Source organism: Anoplopoma fimbria, chromosome 19, assembly GCF_027596085.1.
Source record: "Anoplopoma fimbria isolate UVic2021 breed Golden Eagle Sablefish chromosome 19, Afim_UVic_2022, whole genome shotgun sequence".
NCBI lineage: Eukaryota > Metazoa > Chordata > Actinopteri > Perciformes > Anoplopomatidae > Anoplopoma > Anoplopoma fimbria.
This window is the reverse complement of record NC_072467.1, coordinates 14,002,213-14,021,603: the sequence shown is the minus strand read 5'-3', so window position 1 is coordinate 14,021,603 and position 19,391 is coordinate 14,002,213. Positions and strand designations below refer to the sequence as shown.

The following is a 19,391-nucleotide window of genomic DNA, read 5'->3' as shown; positions in this document are numbered from 1 at the left end:
TGCGTTTTTTTCCTCTGTAGTCCTGCTGCTGTAAGAGGCTCAATTTTACTCTCACTTGCAATAATGCTGATTTGATATAATCAAATAAGGACTTTGCTTAATGGAAAATCTGGCAATGTCATATATTTTTCTGTAGGTGTTTTCAGCTTTTTCACAGCTTTTCCTGCCGTGACATGTCGAACTGTCTGCTGTGAATTTTTTTTTAAAATGTATCCCCCTGACCTTTCCTCTACCACTTATAGGACAACTTCTTGTGGGCTTAGCCATTAAAAACATGGATGGATTACCGAATATGCTTACTCTCCACAGTCCCCCACTTTAGCGCCTGTATAGGAGTGTATTTGTATAGTGCTTTTCTAGTCCTACGACCACTCAAAGCGCTTTTACACTACATGTCATAATTCACGCCCATTTATACACTGATGGCACAGCCATTGGGAGCAATTTGGGGTTAAGTGTCTTGCCCAAGGACACATCGACATGGACTGCTAGAGCCGGGGATCAAACCGCTGATCCTCTGATTTGAGGACGACCCTGCTCTCCACTGAGCTTTTTGCTTTGTTCAATGAACAAGTAACTTATTCTATTTAAAACCGTTGAAAAACTATTTCGGCTCTTGGCGACCTTTAGCTGCTTTCCCTGTGCACAGCTGGTACTAACAAGACAATAACGCCATAAAAGGGTGCCTAATTATTAACAATTGAATGCCAAGGATGGCCACATGGGGCAGTAAGACCAACCAGAGCCAAACAGTATATTCTGTCTCAAAAGAAAATTTTACTTTTCCTTTTTGGCTCATACACGAAGTATAAAAAGCAAAGTCCATGTTAAGGAGGAGGTCGGGGTTAATTGATTGGTCGAACAAACACAGGATTTTCACCCAGGTGACCGATGTGTGTGTCAGCCAATACCAACTCATTTAAAGTTTCATAAGTCTGTTACTTAACTAACTTACATACTAACTGAAGCTACATAACATATTTATTTTAACCCGAAATCATGATCTTTAGTAGTTTTGTTACCAAAACCTAAAGTTACGCCAAGGGGTTCCCAACAAAACATCCATACAAATTGGTAAATGAGAACAGGGTTGGCGCAGGGAGCTGAAGAGTCAGGGGGCTAAGCTGATTTAAGCCTCTGAACACTACAGTTTGTCTGTTTAATATTAAATATGCATGAAGAGATGTGGAATAACCAAAGAAAAATAATTAAAAAAAAGAAAATTTAGTATATTTTATTGGGAGTTTAAACAATGCATTCATGCCAAGAAATATCAAAATCTAACATGAAGAATGAAGGAAAGTTATCTTCTGAGTCACCTCAGAAGATAACTGAGTCAACTCAGGAGATAACAACCGTCGCTAACAAACGAGAGCTCTTCACAGCTCCATGGGCTCAAACACACACACCGACGGCCTGCAGCTCAGAATCTTAGAGCCTTTGCAGACTGGAGGCGAGAACATGTTTAAACATCCTCGAGAGGGGGGGGCAGAGGGAGAGAAAGGTGTGGTGGTGCATGTGTGACGTATGCTGTACGTGAAACCAAAAGAGATAATGCAATGTAATGAATATGTGGGTGTGTTTATGTATACTGGCAGAGGTCCATTCAGAATGACTAACATGCTAAATGAGTATGTGTGTGAAAATACACAAACACTAATTCAGCCACTCACACTTGCACACACACACGCATGATGAGATCCATCAGGTGCTCAGCCTGTAAATGCCACACAACTGGAGACAAAGCACAAAAGTGACCCCTGCAGGAACAACTGAAGCATTACAACACATGCTCTGAGTCTCTGAAACATCCATTTTTTAAACATTAAACCGACAGGGAGAGGAGCGGAGAGGAGAGGGGAGGGAATTGAGGGGAGGGGAGGAGAGGTTTTTGGATTTCAACATCCCTTTATTGAACACTGTCACATCATCACTTGAGCCAAAAAAACATCTGTCTTCAAAACACTGAACGTGTTCCTGGGATCAGATGTTAACAATCCGCTGTCCTTTTCAAAAGCTCAAACAGTTCTGACAGCACTGAGCAAATAAATGTGCCAGGTTTCCTGTCTGAGAACAGAAAATTCACTTCTGTTTGTAACTATAGCCCCTTGTGCAACCCTCCATTGGAGGTCTGCTGTCCACTTTTCAATGGGCAGGAGAGGATGACAAGAAAAAGAAAAAGATTATCCAAAAGGAAGGAGGGAAAGGAGAGAGAGAAAAAGAGGACCAGGGAAAGGAGAGAAAAGAGGATATGAGAGGATATCTGTTGGAGGGGGCATCCTCCAACAGACCTGCAAGGGTAAAGAGCTGGTCCACTGTTCCACGGCAAGGACGGAATCCGCATTGCTCTTCCTGAATCTAAGGTTTGACAATCAGCAGGAGCCTCCTTTCCAGCAGCCTCGAGTAGACGTTCCCGGGAGGCTGAGCAGTGTGATACCCCTGAATTGGAGCACACTCTCCGGTCCCGCTTTTTAAAAATGGGAACCACCACCCCGGTCTGCCACGCCACAGGCACTGTACCCTACTTCCATGCGACACTGAAGAGACGTGTCAGCCAAGACAGCCCAACAATATCCAGAGCCTTCAGCATCTCCGGTCGAATCTCATCCACTCCTGGCGCCTTGCCGCTGAGGAGCTTTTTGACTACCTCAACGACCTCTGACCTCAACGACCTCTGCCAGGCATATGGACGAGTCTTCCCCTGAGTCTTCAGACTCTACCTCCTTCACAGAGGACGTGTTCAGGGTTCAGGAGTTCCTCAAAGTGTTATTTCCACTGCTCGACAATGTCCCCAGTCCGGGTCTGCAGTTCACCCCCCCTGCTGAACACAGCCTGAGAAAAGCCCTGCTTCCCCTTTCTGAGTCGTCTCACGGTTTGCCAGAACTTCCTTGAGGCCAGTCAAAAGTCCTTCTCCATGGCCTCCCCAAACTCCTCCCACAACTGGGTTTTTGCCTCGGCAACTGCCGCAGCTGCAGCTCTACTGGCTAACCGGTAACTGTCTGCTGTTTCAGGAAACCCCTGGGCCAGCCAAGCCCGAAAGGCCTCCTTTTTCAGCTTGACGGCCTCCTTCACCGCTGGTGTCCACCAGCAGATTTTCAGGTTGCCGCCACGACAGGCACCGATCACCTTCCGACCACAACTCCTAGCAGCAGCTTCCACAATGGAGGCTCTGAATATGGCCCACTCGGATTCCATGTCCCCCCAGAAATTCTTCCAGAAGTGGGAGTTGAAGTGCCCACGGACAGGGTCCTCAGCCAGACGTTCACAGTTCCCAGTTCACCCTCACCACACACTTGGGTTTACCAGGTCTGTCCTGCAGCCTCCCCCGCCACCTGATCCAACTCACTACCAGGTGGTGATCAGCTCTGCTCCTCTCTTCACCTGAGTGTCCAAGACATACGGTTGCAGGTCTGATGACACAACTACAAAGTAGATCATAGAACTTTGGCCTAGGGTGTTCTGGTACCAAGTACACTTATGAACCGTCCCTATCCACTGGAGGTCTGCTGTCCGCTTGTCAACAGGCAGCTTGTTCCTCATCTCGCCTAGACTGGTGGTCACCCTGCCTACAAGACGCCTAAGGCAGGTCATCTGCTTCCTCTGTGCCACCGATCTCACCAGGTTAAAGAAGAACAAGCTTTGGGGATCCATGTCCTTTGGGTGGAGGAAGCGAGACTTGACAAGTGCTCTCTTCACCCTCTCCTGCAGGAAGGAGCTCAGCTCCAACCTCTTCTCCTGCAGCAGTTGACCAGCAGCAGGATCTGAGTCCCTGTGTAGCCCCTCTATATCCCTGATGTTGGCCTCCAGCTCCTGAACTGCTGCCTTAATCTTAGCAGTGGAGTGAGAGGTGTACTGCTGGCAAAAAACAAAAACTTGTGCTTTTCCAACCTCCAACCACAGCTTCAGAGAACTAAACACTGTCTTGCAGCAGAGGGTTATTTAGGAGTCAGTCAAATCAACACTGAGGTGGTGGTCAGTGAAGCCAACAGGACTTATACTGCTGTAGAGTAATCTGGAGCTGAGAGTGTGTGAAATGTAGATCCTGTCCAATCTGGTTGTAGTCACCCTGTTGCTGACCCTCACCCATTTGTACTGTCTGGATTGTGGATGTTTTATTCTCCATGCATCTAACAGGTCCAGGTGTGTGATGACACTGTTAAGGATCTGAGATGATTGTGGATGGGGTGTTTCACCTGTCCTGTCTACAGTTTTTCTAACTTGCAGTTAAAATCACCACCAAGAACTAATTGATCTTGATGGTAATTCCTTAGCTCATGGTAAAGAAACCTTCTCGTTCTGTTCCCTGGTTTGGGGCGTATATATTAAAAAAGCAAAAGAGAGAGCTAGAGCTGACTATTTCTGTCCTTATAATAAGCAGCCGACCTTTCACCACCTCAGTAGAGGACAAGACGGTTGCATTTGCAGTTGACCTAAACAGCACAGCTACCACGGCTGAGGGCACACGACCCATCCCGTCATAAACCCCAATCCAACTCATCTGATGGAACAGTGTGTGTCTCCCGCAGAAACAACACAACCTTTTTTTTTGTTTAGAGACTTCAGATATTAAAGCTCTTTTGTTCCCATCTCTCCCACCATTAATGTTCAAGGACCCTATTTTAAGGCATTGCAAAGAGAAGTCAGAAAAGAGAAACAGACAAGATGTAACAAGCAGATAACGGTACAGAGAGGTAAACACTGTGAAATACATGATCATTTACTTCTTAGTCTTTAACAATTGAATCTTTTTGTGCTTTTCGCAGACTAATAATGTGGTTTATTTAGGCGGAAACACTTCCTTTCATCCAAGAGATCAAAACCTACCAGTTTTTTAAGTACGTCAACGGATTTTATGAATTTAGTAGTGTCACTGAAGTAATCACTCACTTTGACAGACTTTTTGAATGTTTAATCAAGAAAAGAGTTTATGTCTTCTAAAGAGTTGAGCTCAGTGTTTCTACTGGGAGTTTCGCTAACAGATACTGTATCTGACTCAGAGTCAAAGTCCATGTCTTCTCCACATGACACCTTGCTATGAGATAAGATAAGATAAGAAAGCTTTATTAATCCCCGATGGGGAAACTTATTTGCCACCAGATCAACTCATACATACAACAATAGACATTGTTTACAAAGTGCACAACAGACAGAATACACATTACAATGAATAAATAACACCATAAAATGCCATTTGAGACATTAATAACATCAGAGAGATGCTAAATCTAAGAACCACATCTTTAAGAGTTTAACAAACAGTGTGTAAACAGTGTCACAGCTCCCCGTCTACCAGCTTCACCTGTCCCTTTTAAAATCCTTCATTAAAAAATTGGACTGCTGCTGGAACAAAAGACCTTCTGAGTCGTTCAGTAGAACACTGAGGCATCCTTAGTCGCTCACTGAATGAGCTTCTGAGTCCATTAAAAACACAGTGTAATGGATGGCCTTCAAAATACACAATTGTTTTTAACTTGGCCCTTGTTCTCCTTTCTACAGTGACCTCAAGCACAGGTAGCAGAGTTGCCAGCAAGGGGGGCGCCTCTCGTTTGGTTTGGTTAGAAACACCCTGTTCTTCATTTGTGCTCACACTAAGACTTGTGGAAGCTGCTTCCTCCACGTTTTATGCTGGCTGGGGTTGTGCTTCAGTGTCTACAGATTGAGAGCTGCTGTTCTCTGCAGCAACAGAAGCCTGTTGCTCCTCAGCTTTGCTCTGCTACACCTCAACCTTGTCCCTATTCTCACAGTTACTGTGAGCCAGTAACACCAGCCACCGCGCCCGCAATACTGCGATCTGCAACCGCACCCACGGACTGGGCACCGGGCGGCTCGGTGGAAGGGCAGCCAGCCATAGGTTCGCACACAGGGCCAGTCACAGGGCGCGGCGCCAGCAGGAGCATCTATGCGGACATGCAAAACGTTTGTGTACCACATCTCCACACTCAAAACATGTGAGCTGTCCTGAGCTGGAATACACCATGTAAGAACCATCACCGTGCTTCACTCTGAAGGACAGCTCCAGGGTTCCGCATGGAATTTATTCCAGATGCAAAGCAGAGTTTATCGTATCCTACCTGCTCACTGACAACCAGCCACACCTCCTCCACAGTGACACTGTTATCCGGCGGGACTATCCTCACTCCCTTCCGGATAGACAGAGGTGGCGTCTCAGAGGAAGCCATTCCTCCAAAATACCACCAGAAAAAAACACTGATCACTCGACCACAACTCAGTAAAATAGTTAAAGAGAATTCAGATCTGCAGATCATGCACAGAAGACAGATGATGAGAAACAGTAGAAAACCCAAAGAACGGACAGAAACCAAGGAGAGGAGAGAGGGAATAATGAAAAGACAGAAGGGAGAAGAGGAGAGAGTGAAAGAGGATACAATAGGGATGGAGGGAGAGGAGGGAAAAGGGAGAGGAGAGGAGAGGAGAGGAGAGGAGAACATTACTTTTTGTCAGTTTTAACAGGACGGAGATCAAACAGCCCTGTGACAGTGATTGTCTGGAGATTTTGGGTCAGTCTGATCCTCGATTCTGTCTTTTGACGATTGTTCAAATGTGTGCGAATGAAAACAAACAAAACCATTTGCCGCGGCATTTAGAAAGTGTCTCTTCCTCCCACGGTTGTCTCCTGCTGTGGAGGATTATGTCTCACACGGCACAGACAGACAAATGAAGGCGTCTCAGCTCTGATGAGGTGTTATTGCAGTGGGAGAGATTTTGCTCTCAAAACCTGTATTCTACATCAATCGTGCTAAACTACTTGAAGAATGCATTTTACACATCAGACCTCAGTCCCTAAATCCCTCTGAATAATGCCAAAACTCTCTGACACTTATTTCTGTGTAATTCCCCCAGTTTTGCTTCAGTTCATTGGCTGCAAAAAACAAGAACACGGCGCACCTGTAATCCAAGATTGCGAGGCGAAATCGTCAAACTTCAAAACTACTAACACAATAATTATAACATCAGAGCTAAATTTAATAAACGGGGACACTGTGTAGTTTTAATTGAGCGGCAAGGTCCGGGTGACGGGAAGCTGTGAAGCTCACACTCTGAAGAGATGGCAGCTGTTGAAAACAGGAACAGAACACGTAGAAACACCCATCTGTGATTGCTATCTATGCCAACCAGTTATGAAAGTTACAGCGAGCAACCACGACACATTTGAGTCGTTAAACTGAAATACTTGTTGCTCCAAAACGGTCGTAATACAGCTTTTTTATTTGTTATTTCCTCCAGTAGACCCGGCAGTTTATGTTGGCTATTACAAAGACAATATACCTCCTTACTTGTTGAGTTGTACAGAGAAGAAAAATGCTTCTCATATTCAAGCCCCATTTAGCTGCACAGTAAATTGTATCTCAGTGAGATGTCACGCTATAGCATGAGCAGCCATTGAATAAGAGAAAAACATCTTTAAACAAGAAATTGGCCCCAGAAACACATTCCCAGTGTGTCCCTAGAAAAAGGGTTTGGGTAGTGTTGTATAGTGATGACGATGATGATATACACCCAGTATAATGGAAACCATCAGCTGGTGAATGATGAAGGGAAAAACTTACTTGTGCACAGCAGAGCAGCAAAGGCATCGATGGCTGCCCTGGGAAATAAACAGAGGGGACATTTGGTCTTTCAGACATTTTAATTTAACACACACTTTAATATGCCAATTGTACATGATACACTAGTGTGCAAAATGAGTGGGATTATACCAAAAAAACACACAAAATTGATTTTTATCATATAGTGGGTCTGATCTGTGTATTTGTTCTAGCTCCTTTGGAGTTGTTATATGCAGAATCCCAGTACATTCTTGGACTTAATATAACGGACACATTATGAAAAAACTCCAGAAAAATCTATATATTCTCCAAGTTATGAAGTGTTATGTGTCAAACTTTATATAACATATTTTAGAAGCATAATACTTGGTGTGATTGTTGATACTTCATACCGCTATTTTTTACCTGGAAAGCTGGTTCATATAAAATAAATTACACCCAGCGGTCCTCAAGCGGTCATTTTCTTTTGAATGACAAGACTGGTTGATTGTTTCATGAGTAATAGTCATGATCATTTGAAAGATTAAGTAGCTAAACACATCCTAAAGTTTTTCAGTATAGAAGCAAGTCAGGTATCACTGTTAGTTGTCATTCTCTGGATGAAAGAAAGAGATGTTTATTGGCGCCCTCTACAGTTACAGTGTTCTACAGGATAATAATATGTTTACAATTACACATTAACAAGGACATTGTCATACATATTCAATAAAAATCTGAATTATCGAAACAATTCAGTTTCATAGTGTAGTTTGTGACCCGAGTGTTACCCTCCGACCCCGTCAGTCGAAAGCAACATAAGTCAAATCCTACTGTAGCCGCTCCACATTTGTACAAAATAACTCCTGGTATTGATAAAACACACATGTTGATCACAGCGAAAATGTGTTTCTGTCTGTAATGTTATCTTTTAAAATTATATCTAAGAAAGTGTTCCGGCTCTTTTCTGCTCAAATGACCAGAAACATATTGAGAATACACACATGGCAATCAATGATAAATTAGATTACGTGTGATCATGATATGAATTGGACACATTTATTTCTTTTGGTCATTCAGTGTAAGGGTCGGTAGACAGATAAGCTGAAGTGAAAGAACTAAATGTTGGTCAGGGTTCAGTTAAAAATTTGGAAGCACTTTGGATCATCCCCTCTTTTGTCCCACATTCCTTCACTTACTTCAATTTTTCCTTCCTTCATCCCATCTTCTCCCTTTACCATTTCCTTTCTTTTTCCATCTTCCTCTCATCCTCCACCCTGTCTTCTTCCCTCCCCCTTATTCGTTTCTTCCTTTCTCCCCCCCTACACACATTTCCTAAGTGACCACAAAATGTCTTAACATGGCCCAGAGTGTTGGCCTTACATGCTCTCTGTGTGGTGGTGCTTTGGGAAATACAGAATCTGTATTGGTGTTGATCATAGGCGTATAGATCGAGGCCGTCTGACAGCAGATTGATTCATCTTGCGTCTCCCTGGTGATCCACCATTAAGTGATTCTTAATTAAGACTCAGGGCCTGTGCATGTGTGTTTGTGTGTTGGTGTTTGCATGTACAGTTGCAATCAGAAATATTCAACCCCCCAAAGATTTTAAGGATTTATCAATTAAAGTTTTTTCAAAGAGCAAGATTCTGCTTCAGATGACTTCTTCATGAGTTGAGTGATACATAAAATCAACACAAAAAATGCATGATGTAGTATTTGTGTGTAACAGTATATTTTGTTAAGATAGCCATGTCACAATTATTCAACCCCTATATAATATTGTTGTTTTTAAAGCTGTCTGACAGTTTTTATGGCCTAAAGTGGAGTTGAAACATAATTAAGCCTTTAGGAACTCTATAATGATCCTTCATTTGCTTTAGCTGTGATGCATATATAAACCCCACCCATGAAGGTATTCAAGGTGAGTTGCAAACATGGGAAAGACAAAGGAGCTTCCACAAAAGCTGAGAGAGGAGATTATTTCATCACACCTGAAGGGCCTTGGGTATAAGAAGATTTCCCAAAAATGTAATATTCCAAGAGACACCATTGGGAGCAAACCTGCCTGGCCATGGAAGAAAGCCCAACATTTCATCAAGGGCCCTTAGCAATTTAGTCAGAACATCTAAGAGAAACCCCTGTGTGACTGCAAGACACCTACAGGATGACCTGATGAAGGCTGGTACAAGTGCTTCAGTGGCAACTATAAGACGTGCACTGAATAAACAAGTACTTCATGGCCGGACTCCAAGACGCACTCCACTCTTGACCACAAGGAACATCAAAAGTCGACTAGAATATGCCAGGAGGAATTTGGATAAGACTACAGAGTTTTGGAAGACAGTTCTATGGACTGATGAAACCAAACTGGAACTGTTTGGACATATGGACCAGCGGTATGTCTGGCGTGCGAAAGGCCAGGCTTATGACCAGAAGAATACCATCCCCACGGTCAAGCATGAAGGTGTGTCATTGATGATGTGGGGCTGTTTTTCTGCGGTAGGAACTGGCAATCTTGATCATGTACCTGACATCATGGATTCCCAGAAATACCAGGCCATTTTAAAGAGGAATGTGATGCCTTCTGTTGGCAAATTAAACCTTGGTGATCATTGGACTCTCCAGCAAGACAATAATCCCAAGCACACCTCCATGTCAACCAAAGCTAGGTTGAGAAAAATATCCTGGAACGTCCTGGAGTGGCCTTTTCAGTCACCAGATTTAAATCCGATTGAAAATCTTTGGTGGGATTTAAAGAAGGCAGTTGCAGCACAGAAGCCATCAAACATCACTAAGCTAGAGGCTTTTGCACATGAAGAATGGGCAAAGATTCCGATCGAGAGGTGTAAGAAGCTTGTCAGCACTTACCAAAAACATTTGTTAGAAGTTATAAAAGCTAAAGGATTCGCCACAAAGTACTGAAGCTGGGGGTTGAATAATACTGCACATGCACATGTGTTAAAAGAGTTACATTTTTCATTTGAACTTCAAAGTTAAGTCAACTTCTGTTGTCAAAATAACTCAAATATGTATCAATGAATATTTTTTGTTGTTTAATGAGGTTTTTTGTCATTTATTGTCATTATCTTTCATCCACATCACTATAATGTCTTTTGAGGTGAGGGGGTTGAATATTTCTGATTGCAACTGTATGTGTGTGTGAATATCGAGATGAAGAATGTGACACAGTCCAGTGTAGCGTAGCTCTTCGCAAGTAAGCCAGGGTGTGACTAACAGGGCGTCCAAAGTGTGACAAGAGGCCACGACCTCTGGGCCTCAAGGGCTATGTCTACTGAGGATGGGAAATACTACACATCTTCAAAAGCCCCAGTGCACAACTGTGTTACTGTTATCATTTGTGTGCACTTTACAGCTATGGAAGGGATCAATAGCAATTAATAGTCCTCCAAATCTCGGGAATATTCAAATCACTTCCATTCAAACAATATAATTGATATTTAGGGTTAGACTGCAACCACTACCGGAATTATGACTCCCAAAATAAATACTCTTTGCTATGTTGTTCTTTTGACCTCATTCACATAAAGATAACCACAATACTTAATTATATTTAGTTGCTGAGATTTGATTGAATAAATGAAAGATTGTTGTTCTTCCAAATGGGTTATACAGATTGATAATAGCAGTCTCTCGGCACTTAATGAAATAGTCACGAAATGCAATCTATTGGTTCCTTGAATGGAAAAGATGGGAAGAACAATAATTAATTTTATCCTTGCATTATTATAATCCTCCCTGCTCCTGAGGTTAGATTTTCTTTATTTTGATTTATTCATATATCCATGTTAAGTGTTTCCATTTTTATTTTTTTACTTGTCTGTCCTCTCTTTTCAAATAACTTTACTTCCTGCCTTTATGTGTTTTCCCGCCAAAGATTTTCTGCCCTGCCCTGATTAGTTTCACATGTCTTGTATTAGTTCTGCAGTCACCTCAGCTCCTGTTCACCTGTCCCTACTTTCCAAATCAGTCATTCACCACATAAACCAGCCCAGCTCCTTTTGTTCTTTGCCAGTTCGTCTCAGTACATCTGTGTCTAGCGTTCCTGCCTCTTGGCGATAGTCTCAGAGAGGCTAAATTACAACAACATAAGGCTACTGTTTCAAAGTCTAATAAATGTATTATTCAGAGCACTCTCATAAGAACGTAGAACCAGCAGAGCCCTAGATAATGTTTGAGTTTGAGAACAATTCTCTAAAACCAGCCATTACAGAAAAAAACACAAACTTATTTTATTGGGTATAGTTTCAAAAAGCTTAAACAAAGAGACAACAATAAGTAAAAAACAACATGATTTTACAATCAGTCAACTTTAAGCAAGTAAGTACATATCAGATTCGACTATGTTAATTCTTAGTAAGGGACACAGTATTGAACTGTTAAGCAGGTTTTCCTTGGCTCACACCAGGCAGCAACCTCCAGATCAGCCGAGTGAAGCCAATGCTGAAGTGTCCTGCATTCTCTTGACTGACCAGCAGGGAGTGACTCCTCTGGTTGTAAAACGAAGTCAGATTGTATAGAAGTCCATGAGAAAATGACTCTACTTCTCACTTGATTTATTACCTCAGTAAACATTGTAAACATGAGTTTATGGTCTCAATCTCTAGTTTCAAGTCTTCTTCAATACAGCATGATGTTCATTTAGTAAAGTAGTAGACCATAAAGCAGGGTATGCTTAAGGGCTGGCTTACTGGGATGACATGTCACTGCCGCTACCAGAGCCGTATACGCCGTCTCTACGTCACTCCTCCGCATTCCAAAAATGGTAACTTCTGTTCAGTGGTTGCAAAAAACCAACAACATGGCGACTGCCGTAATCCAACAAGGCGATGGCGAAATTGCCGAATTTGCCGATACAGTTCATGCAGTGTAATGTTTGCATGTTTTACCTCTCCTCCATCTGCTGCTGCTGTTTTTCTGCCTCTCTCTCTCCTCTGTGACTTTAAGAAAGTTTTCATATATACAAAAAAATGAGTTGTTTACAGCTTTAGTTTGTTTTGGAGCCATGTAATAATGTTATGTATTTCATAATATGACTTCTTACCCTTGCTTCTTGTTTTTATTTATTTTTTATACCTGGACCTGTAAGCTCTGCCATTTCTCCTCTGCTCTTCCCACTGTGAGTCACCCTCTCACACACACACACACACACACACACACACACACACACACACACACACACACACACACACACACACACACACACACACACACACACACACACACACATTCACACAGCCCAGGACAGCACCAGCCCAATTTAACCCCTGCATATGTCTAAAAATGAACTTGCACATGCAGTCGTACAGCAGTGTTGTTTGTACTTCAGACCTGGTTTTGCATTGTGTTCAGATTTTAAGTGAACTTGTTAATCAAATTAATGCATAGAAGGTGAGCGACATACGGTACTATCCTCAACAAAATACTAGGGATGTCACCCACTAAGAATTTACATAGTTGGATCTGATTGGTTAAATCATGCCTATCGTCGAAACATGTTTAGCTTTTCTTCTTCATTCTGTTTAAGCTTAATTTATCTATAGAAATATAGTCGAAACTATTTAGCCTAGATACACTTGACTATCGCATTGTTGTTTCAGAATAATGGGCAGTTCTTTTAGTTTGTAGGGAGTGTCCGTGTGTGTGCGTGTGTGTGTGTGTGTGTGTGTGTGTGTGTGTGTGTGTGTGTGTGTGTGTGTGTGTGTGTGTGTACGTGGCGCAGTCCAAGGTAATGAAACAGAGTGTCAGACACAATTTCTTAGCCTGCTTGATGTAAGTGGTTGTAAATAAAACAATCGGCTTAATTCTGTTCCCATTCCATTCCATAACTGAAATGATTTACTGCTGAATGCAGTTATGTTATGTTTGGACACAGCGTTACATCTTGCCTGGCGGCCCTGCTTCACTTCAGGAAGGTCACGACAGCTGCAGAGGCCTAGACAAACTCTTCTCACCGTGGTCAATGGGTAAACAGAATTTATTATGGGGAAGAATATTTATTGACCACACCTGAACTGTTGAAGATGTGATTTACTCTGTGATTAGAAAATTCTGCTACATTTTGCCCTGTGATGCAAATAATAAGGAAATAAAAAAATATATATAATAACAATAAATGAAAAGGTTACTGGGGAACCAGCAGGTATATCAAAAGTATAAAAAAAGTCTAAGGGTAGTATATCATGAGTCAGTACAAGTGAAATTAAATATTTTAGCAAACTACTCATGAATCAAAATCTGTCAAAGTAAAAAACCTCCTTGGTAATCTAGGGTGGCTCAAACCTGTAACAGTTTAAAAGAGGATGGTAAGAAGTTCTGCGGTGCCTAGCAGTCTAACAGAAGGGACTGGGGGATTAAGTGCTGTTGACAGTTAAGAAAAGATGGACAGATTTAGTTGTACAGCTGACTGACTGACTTTTACTGCTTTAAAAGTGTGCACTGCAGCCAACCGGCATATCTAACGGTCGCCATATCGTAGCTATAATTGGATAAATCACTGTGACAGACATGTCTAACTGCCTCTCACTCTTCGGGGAAATAGCATATCTCCTGCCTCGTTGCTCCACTTACATCACAGGAGTTCACAGCTGCCAATTCTGACAAATTATCCGAAGTACCAGGCGGCTTTGAAATCCGGAATCCCAGAGTCTTCTAATTGTGTTACGACAATTAACAGCTGGCTTCTGCATGAAAATGATACAGAAGACCCTGAGGGCTATAAATTTGTGTCAGAGCATCCGATTCCCTCACACCACCAGGGAGTTTCATGTTCACCAGTGGCTGATCAGGGGCTGGTATGCCTGGGATGGAGCCAGGCGGAGAAAGGCCAGTACTCCCGGTGCTCTTGGCATGCTCCGCTGGGTATACTGGAGGATGCTGGGCTATTTCAGCCAAAATACCATCAGTTTTGACAGAGACGGATGGGAAGTAGATATACAAGCTAAGAGGAGGTGGACAGTGGCGCAAGTAGGAGCTGGAGTCTTTGCACAAGTTCAGCAGAAATGATGATGTGTTGAGACCAAGAATATGTGGATGTAATGTTGATGTATCCCTGTAAACTGTAATACTGCCATGCAGTTTGTGCATGGAGATAGTGCCCATTTCACATATCTGTCCTTAATAAACCAGACAGTGACCAAGGGTTCCGTAGTGCCCAAATCCCATCACACTAGAAGTCTGCAGCTTCACAAGTGGCCTTTAAGATACTGTCTACAAACATTTTATGTTTCAAGGGTTTTATTATTTTGCATTATGTTTTTCCAGCTGTCTTGTCCTTCCTTGGGAACGCAAAATTAAAATTCCTTAAGGGAATTTCTTAAAATTAGCGTTAGCATAAGTGTCCGGATGAAATTATTTGATTTAATTCACTGTGACCCCACGTACGTTCAATTGTTGTAATATATCGAGAATCACTTTGGTTTCGGGATAAACGGATTTTGTATTCGGTGGTCAAAGATCACTGTGACCTGAAGTCCATACCGTTCTTGTAAAAAAGATATCTCAGGATTGCCTTGAGGAAATTCCATTACATCTGGCACAGGAGTCCACTTGGACTCAAGGATGAACTGCTCAAAGTTCAAGGTCACTGTGACCTGACAAAAAATGTTCTTGGACAAACTCAAGAATTCATGCAATAATTATGACCATTTCACACAAGTGTCTAATGCAATAAAATGATGAAGTGAAAACAGTTTAGACAGACAAGGCTCAACAAACAACTATAATTAACAGCTAACTAAACCAGCCAAGTTACAGATTAAAACCCTAAATGTATTGGAGCAAACTAAATGTTATGTTTGTCCTTGAAATTGTGCATTTGCAACAATAAATAAGCTGGCAAATTTCACTATTGCGTTCCCAATTTTCTTTTTTTTTTTCTTGCATAACAGTGGACATTTTGATTGATTTTTGGCGCACTAGATGTGATACTGCGCAAAAACGTCCTGTCGGCATAACCAATATCCACAGCAAATATGAAAAAACACAGGGTCCTAGAGGAAAGCCGTGGGGGGTCAGCCAAAATCATTAGGCCATCACGATAGAAAAACTGCTGTACTTCCGGGCTTATTTAATGGTGTTATTTAAAGAAATGTGTCTTGTGATGTGAATTTGTATGAGAATGGCACCTTAAGGCCACGTAGATACATGATGTATTTATCTGTGTATCTATGTATGTTAGATGACCCTGGCTCATCTAACCAGCCAGAGCTGCAGTCTGTAGTTTACACTCTAAGTGAAATGCCTGAAACAATCATCAAAATTATGAAATTGAGGAAATCAAAATGAAAAACTAAAATTGTCTTCTGAAGGCAAACATTTGTATCTGAAACCTGACTATTTGAAATCAAATGAAAGGTGAAAAACGTGAAGAGGTCATTAGTTAGAATTAACTTTTTTTGTTCATGTCGGCCTTTGCTTGCCAGTAAGATGCAAACTCTAGCTCAAGTAACTTAAAAATAAACTTCTCTGGAAACAACAAGTCATTGAATGTCAGTTTCCCCATCTTTGCGTGCGGTTGTGGGTTCTGAGAGAAGGATCTTATTTCATGTTGTGGGTCAGCCAGGGGCCATAACCCCCGTCGACTGTCACTCATTTACACATTAGCTGACACTTTCGAGCTTTGGCTGGGAGGCTCGCTTGGAGGTGATGACTAAGTGATCATTTTGTTCTGTACTGTTGTCAACCTCCCGGCACCCAATCTTTTGTTCGGTATTTTTAATATCCCCTAGCTATTTTAATTTTACTGTATAATGCAATAATGTCTCCAAGGTGTAACAAAGTATAAAACTTTTTATTTTAATACCTGAACAGTGCTGTGCAGGCACAAAATTGCAAACAATGTAATTGTTCAAGGTTTGGGACTCTATGAATTTTTTGTGCTACATACTCCAAATAAAGTTTAAAAATAAATTACAGATATCTTTGAACAAGAACTTCCTGATTACCAGGTACTACTTGTTAAAATTTGACAAATTTGTATTCAATATTAAACTACAAACGTTACTGCATAAATAAACAACCCTAAAATTTGACGAGGATTTGTGCCTTGTCCACTCTTGTCTCGGGATCAACCGTGGAACAACTTGGTTGAAATGCCCACCATCTTGCTTTTGCTACCTATGGATGGCACACATAAAGTGTCTACGCACAACAAGTCTAAGTTAAGCAAAATTAAGCATGAGGTGTTGCAAACCCAAAATTGAATGTTGGCATATGAGGACACAGGGTCGCAGGAGGTATCGGTCTATAAGTCAGTAGTATCTAGGGACTGTTTGTGACCACTTTCTTTAGACAAGTTCTCCTGTACTGGCATAAGTCACCAAGAGATCCAGGGATGTAAGGGTATCAGTATCAAATGCCGAAAGCCTGGGTATACGTACTTGATTGCGTGCAGATGTTGGGTGGTATAGTGGGGGATGAGGCGGTAGATAACATCCAGTCCATGGTTTGCTCCTATTAGGTTTGCTGTAGAAACTGTAAAGAAAACATGTGACAAATTGAAAACATGAATGCAAAAAGTAAAAAAGTATAGTGTAATGCTTTATGTTTTAAAATAAATCAAAATGAATGAGTTTTGAATTATCAATAAATTATAAATTCGTGAAGTTCTTTTTATGGGCTCATGAAAACATCAACCATAAAAGTATGGCCAAGTTGACACTCATATGTAACCAAATACTAGACTATATCTTCTTTTTGCCCACTTCGGCTAGTCTACTGCTCTATTAAAAGTCTAGATTCTAATATTTTTCCATTTAATACATTAAGTCTTTGCTCTTACAATCTACCATATTACAACTCCAATGGTGCAAGTAACACAATCATATAGGGTTTATGTTTACGAAAGAACTTGTAGCGGGTCATTTAACGCTACGTCTTTACCATGAAACTGTCCCGGTTATGTTTAGGCTATTACTACGACCAGAGTTAGGTCTTGGCAACAAAACCACTTTGTTAGGTTTAGGAAAAAAGCATCATGATTGGGATTAAAATAAAAATGTAAAGTAAGTTAAAAACGCATTGAAAAAAATGTAACAGGAAAACACGTCCTGTCCCTTTAATAACCCTAACCACCATAAGCAATCACTCTTACACATCACTTGTTTAGAGCGTAGCATATTAATGCGGATGTGTTTAGAGTGCAGTTGGGGCAGACTACATGGTGGACAAATGATATGTAAAAAGTGTTCTTATGTAGGAGAAATAACTTAAAAATTGTCATTTCATTCATGCACCAACTGGTGAGAGCGACCAGTAATATCAAAGTATGAACCTTATCCCTTCCTATGCACCTATAGCTATTTGCACCTGCTCCTCAGACCAACTTTGCTTCCAGGCTGCTGAGCCTGTTTGATAAATGACACAACCATTCCAGGTGTAGAACGCATCAGAAAGCTGGCTGCATGTGTCTTCTTAGCAGAGGAGCTTGACTATGAGGCTCCCCTGAGACTGTGAACAACATTACAGTGTAGAAAAGAGCTAAAAGTCACAGGTAAGACAGAATTCATTCATCATGAGTTTTGGGTTACTTCTCGATTCCCAGAAGGGAGAAATGTCTGAAAATAAAAACTGATTAAAACAGATGATTCAAAAAACATTTTTTATTCGAACCACGTTTTTTACCCTCCTTGTCGCTTATAAAGTAATGAGAATGTGTAAGGAGATTCAAAGCACATACGGCTGAAGATTATGAATACTGCAGCATTGGGTTGTTCACACAGTTGTTGTTTTTGGTTTGTTGCTACTTCACTGACATCTAGTGGTTGAACACTGGTCAGCCTGCATTGACTCTTGAGTGCTTACTATACAATGATGAGCTGCTGATGTATCCGATATCAGTTCAGTCTTTGTTAACACAGCTTCACCTGTATCATATTAGCAACAAAGGATAATAGGAAATGTTGTAAAGGAAAATAAATAGTTGATACAAAGATGTGGGAAGCTGAAGGTACTGAGACAGTGAAGATAAACGGGGGAGTAACGTGTGTTTCGTAAAAGCCAACCATAAATCCTATCTGTTGCTCACACATTCATACGTATCAATTGATCAGTGAGAGCCCTGTGTGTGTGTGTGTGTGTGTGTGTGTGTGTGTGTGTGTGTGTGTGTGTGTGTGTGTGTGTGTGTGTGTGTGTGTGTGTGTGTGTGTGTGTGTGTGTGTGTGTGTGTGTGTGTGTTCTTGTACTTGCTCCATAATAAGGACCAGAACAAGGTGTTAACCACAAAGTGAGGACATTTTTAGAAATAAGGACATTTTGGCCTATCCTCTCTTCTTCAAAGGCCTCTTGAAGGTAAGACTTGGTTTCGAGGTTCAGCTTAGCCTTGGGAAAAGGTCAGGTTTAGGGGATAGGGAATGAATAGTGTGGTAGATGGTCCTCACAAAGATAGAAGTAACAAAATTAGTGTGTGTGTTTGCGTTCCTTACTTTGGCTACCTTTTTGGGACACATTTGAGATTAAAGACCGGTGAATTGGGGAAGGCTTGTCCAGTTGTGGACGAGAGCTGTGTCCTATTTGGGAAAAAGTTATGCGTGCATGCCTACCTGATGAAGAGAATACTTGGATCACCCAGAGACAGGCTGCGGCCCTCCTGGCATGTTTGACGTTGTGTCTGAGCAGATTCAGAGTCAGCAGCGCAGCTCCAGCGTCCTCTGCCTTCACACCTATACGCCGGTCTGCAGAAAAGACACACACATTGAATGTATTCATGAATGTGTAGACAGAGTAACCAAATGTGTAGACAGCATATATTGTAGTTTAGGAGCTCAATATTGATCATTCTTTGACTCACTGATCCAGCTCACACTCACATGAGCTGGATCAAGTGAA

At 41.7% G+C, this 19,391-nt stretch overlaps 1 protein-coding gene across 1 annotated transcript in view; it reads right to left on the bottom strand.

Moving 5' to 3' along the window:
• Positions 1-19,391, bottom strand: part of LOC129108670 (cytosolic carboxypeptidase 4) — a 132,592-nt gene that overhangs the window by 89,793 nt on the left and 23,408 nt on the right. Inside the window, exons 6-8 of the mRNA XM_054620550.1 lie at positions 19,106-19,237; positions 16,946-17,039; positions 7,569-7,606 (exon numbers count right to left, since the gene is read on the bottom strand). Coding sequence (XP_054476525.1) covers positions 7,569-7,606; positions 16,946-17,039; positions 19,106-19,237 — 264 coding nt within the window. The remainder of the gene's footprint in view (positions 1-7,568; positions 7,607-16,945; positions 17,040-19,105; positions 19,238-19,391) is intronic.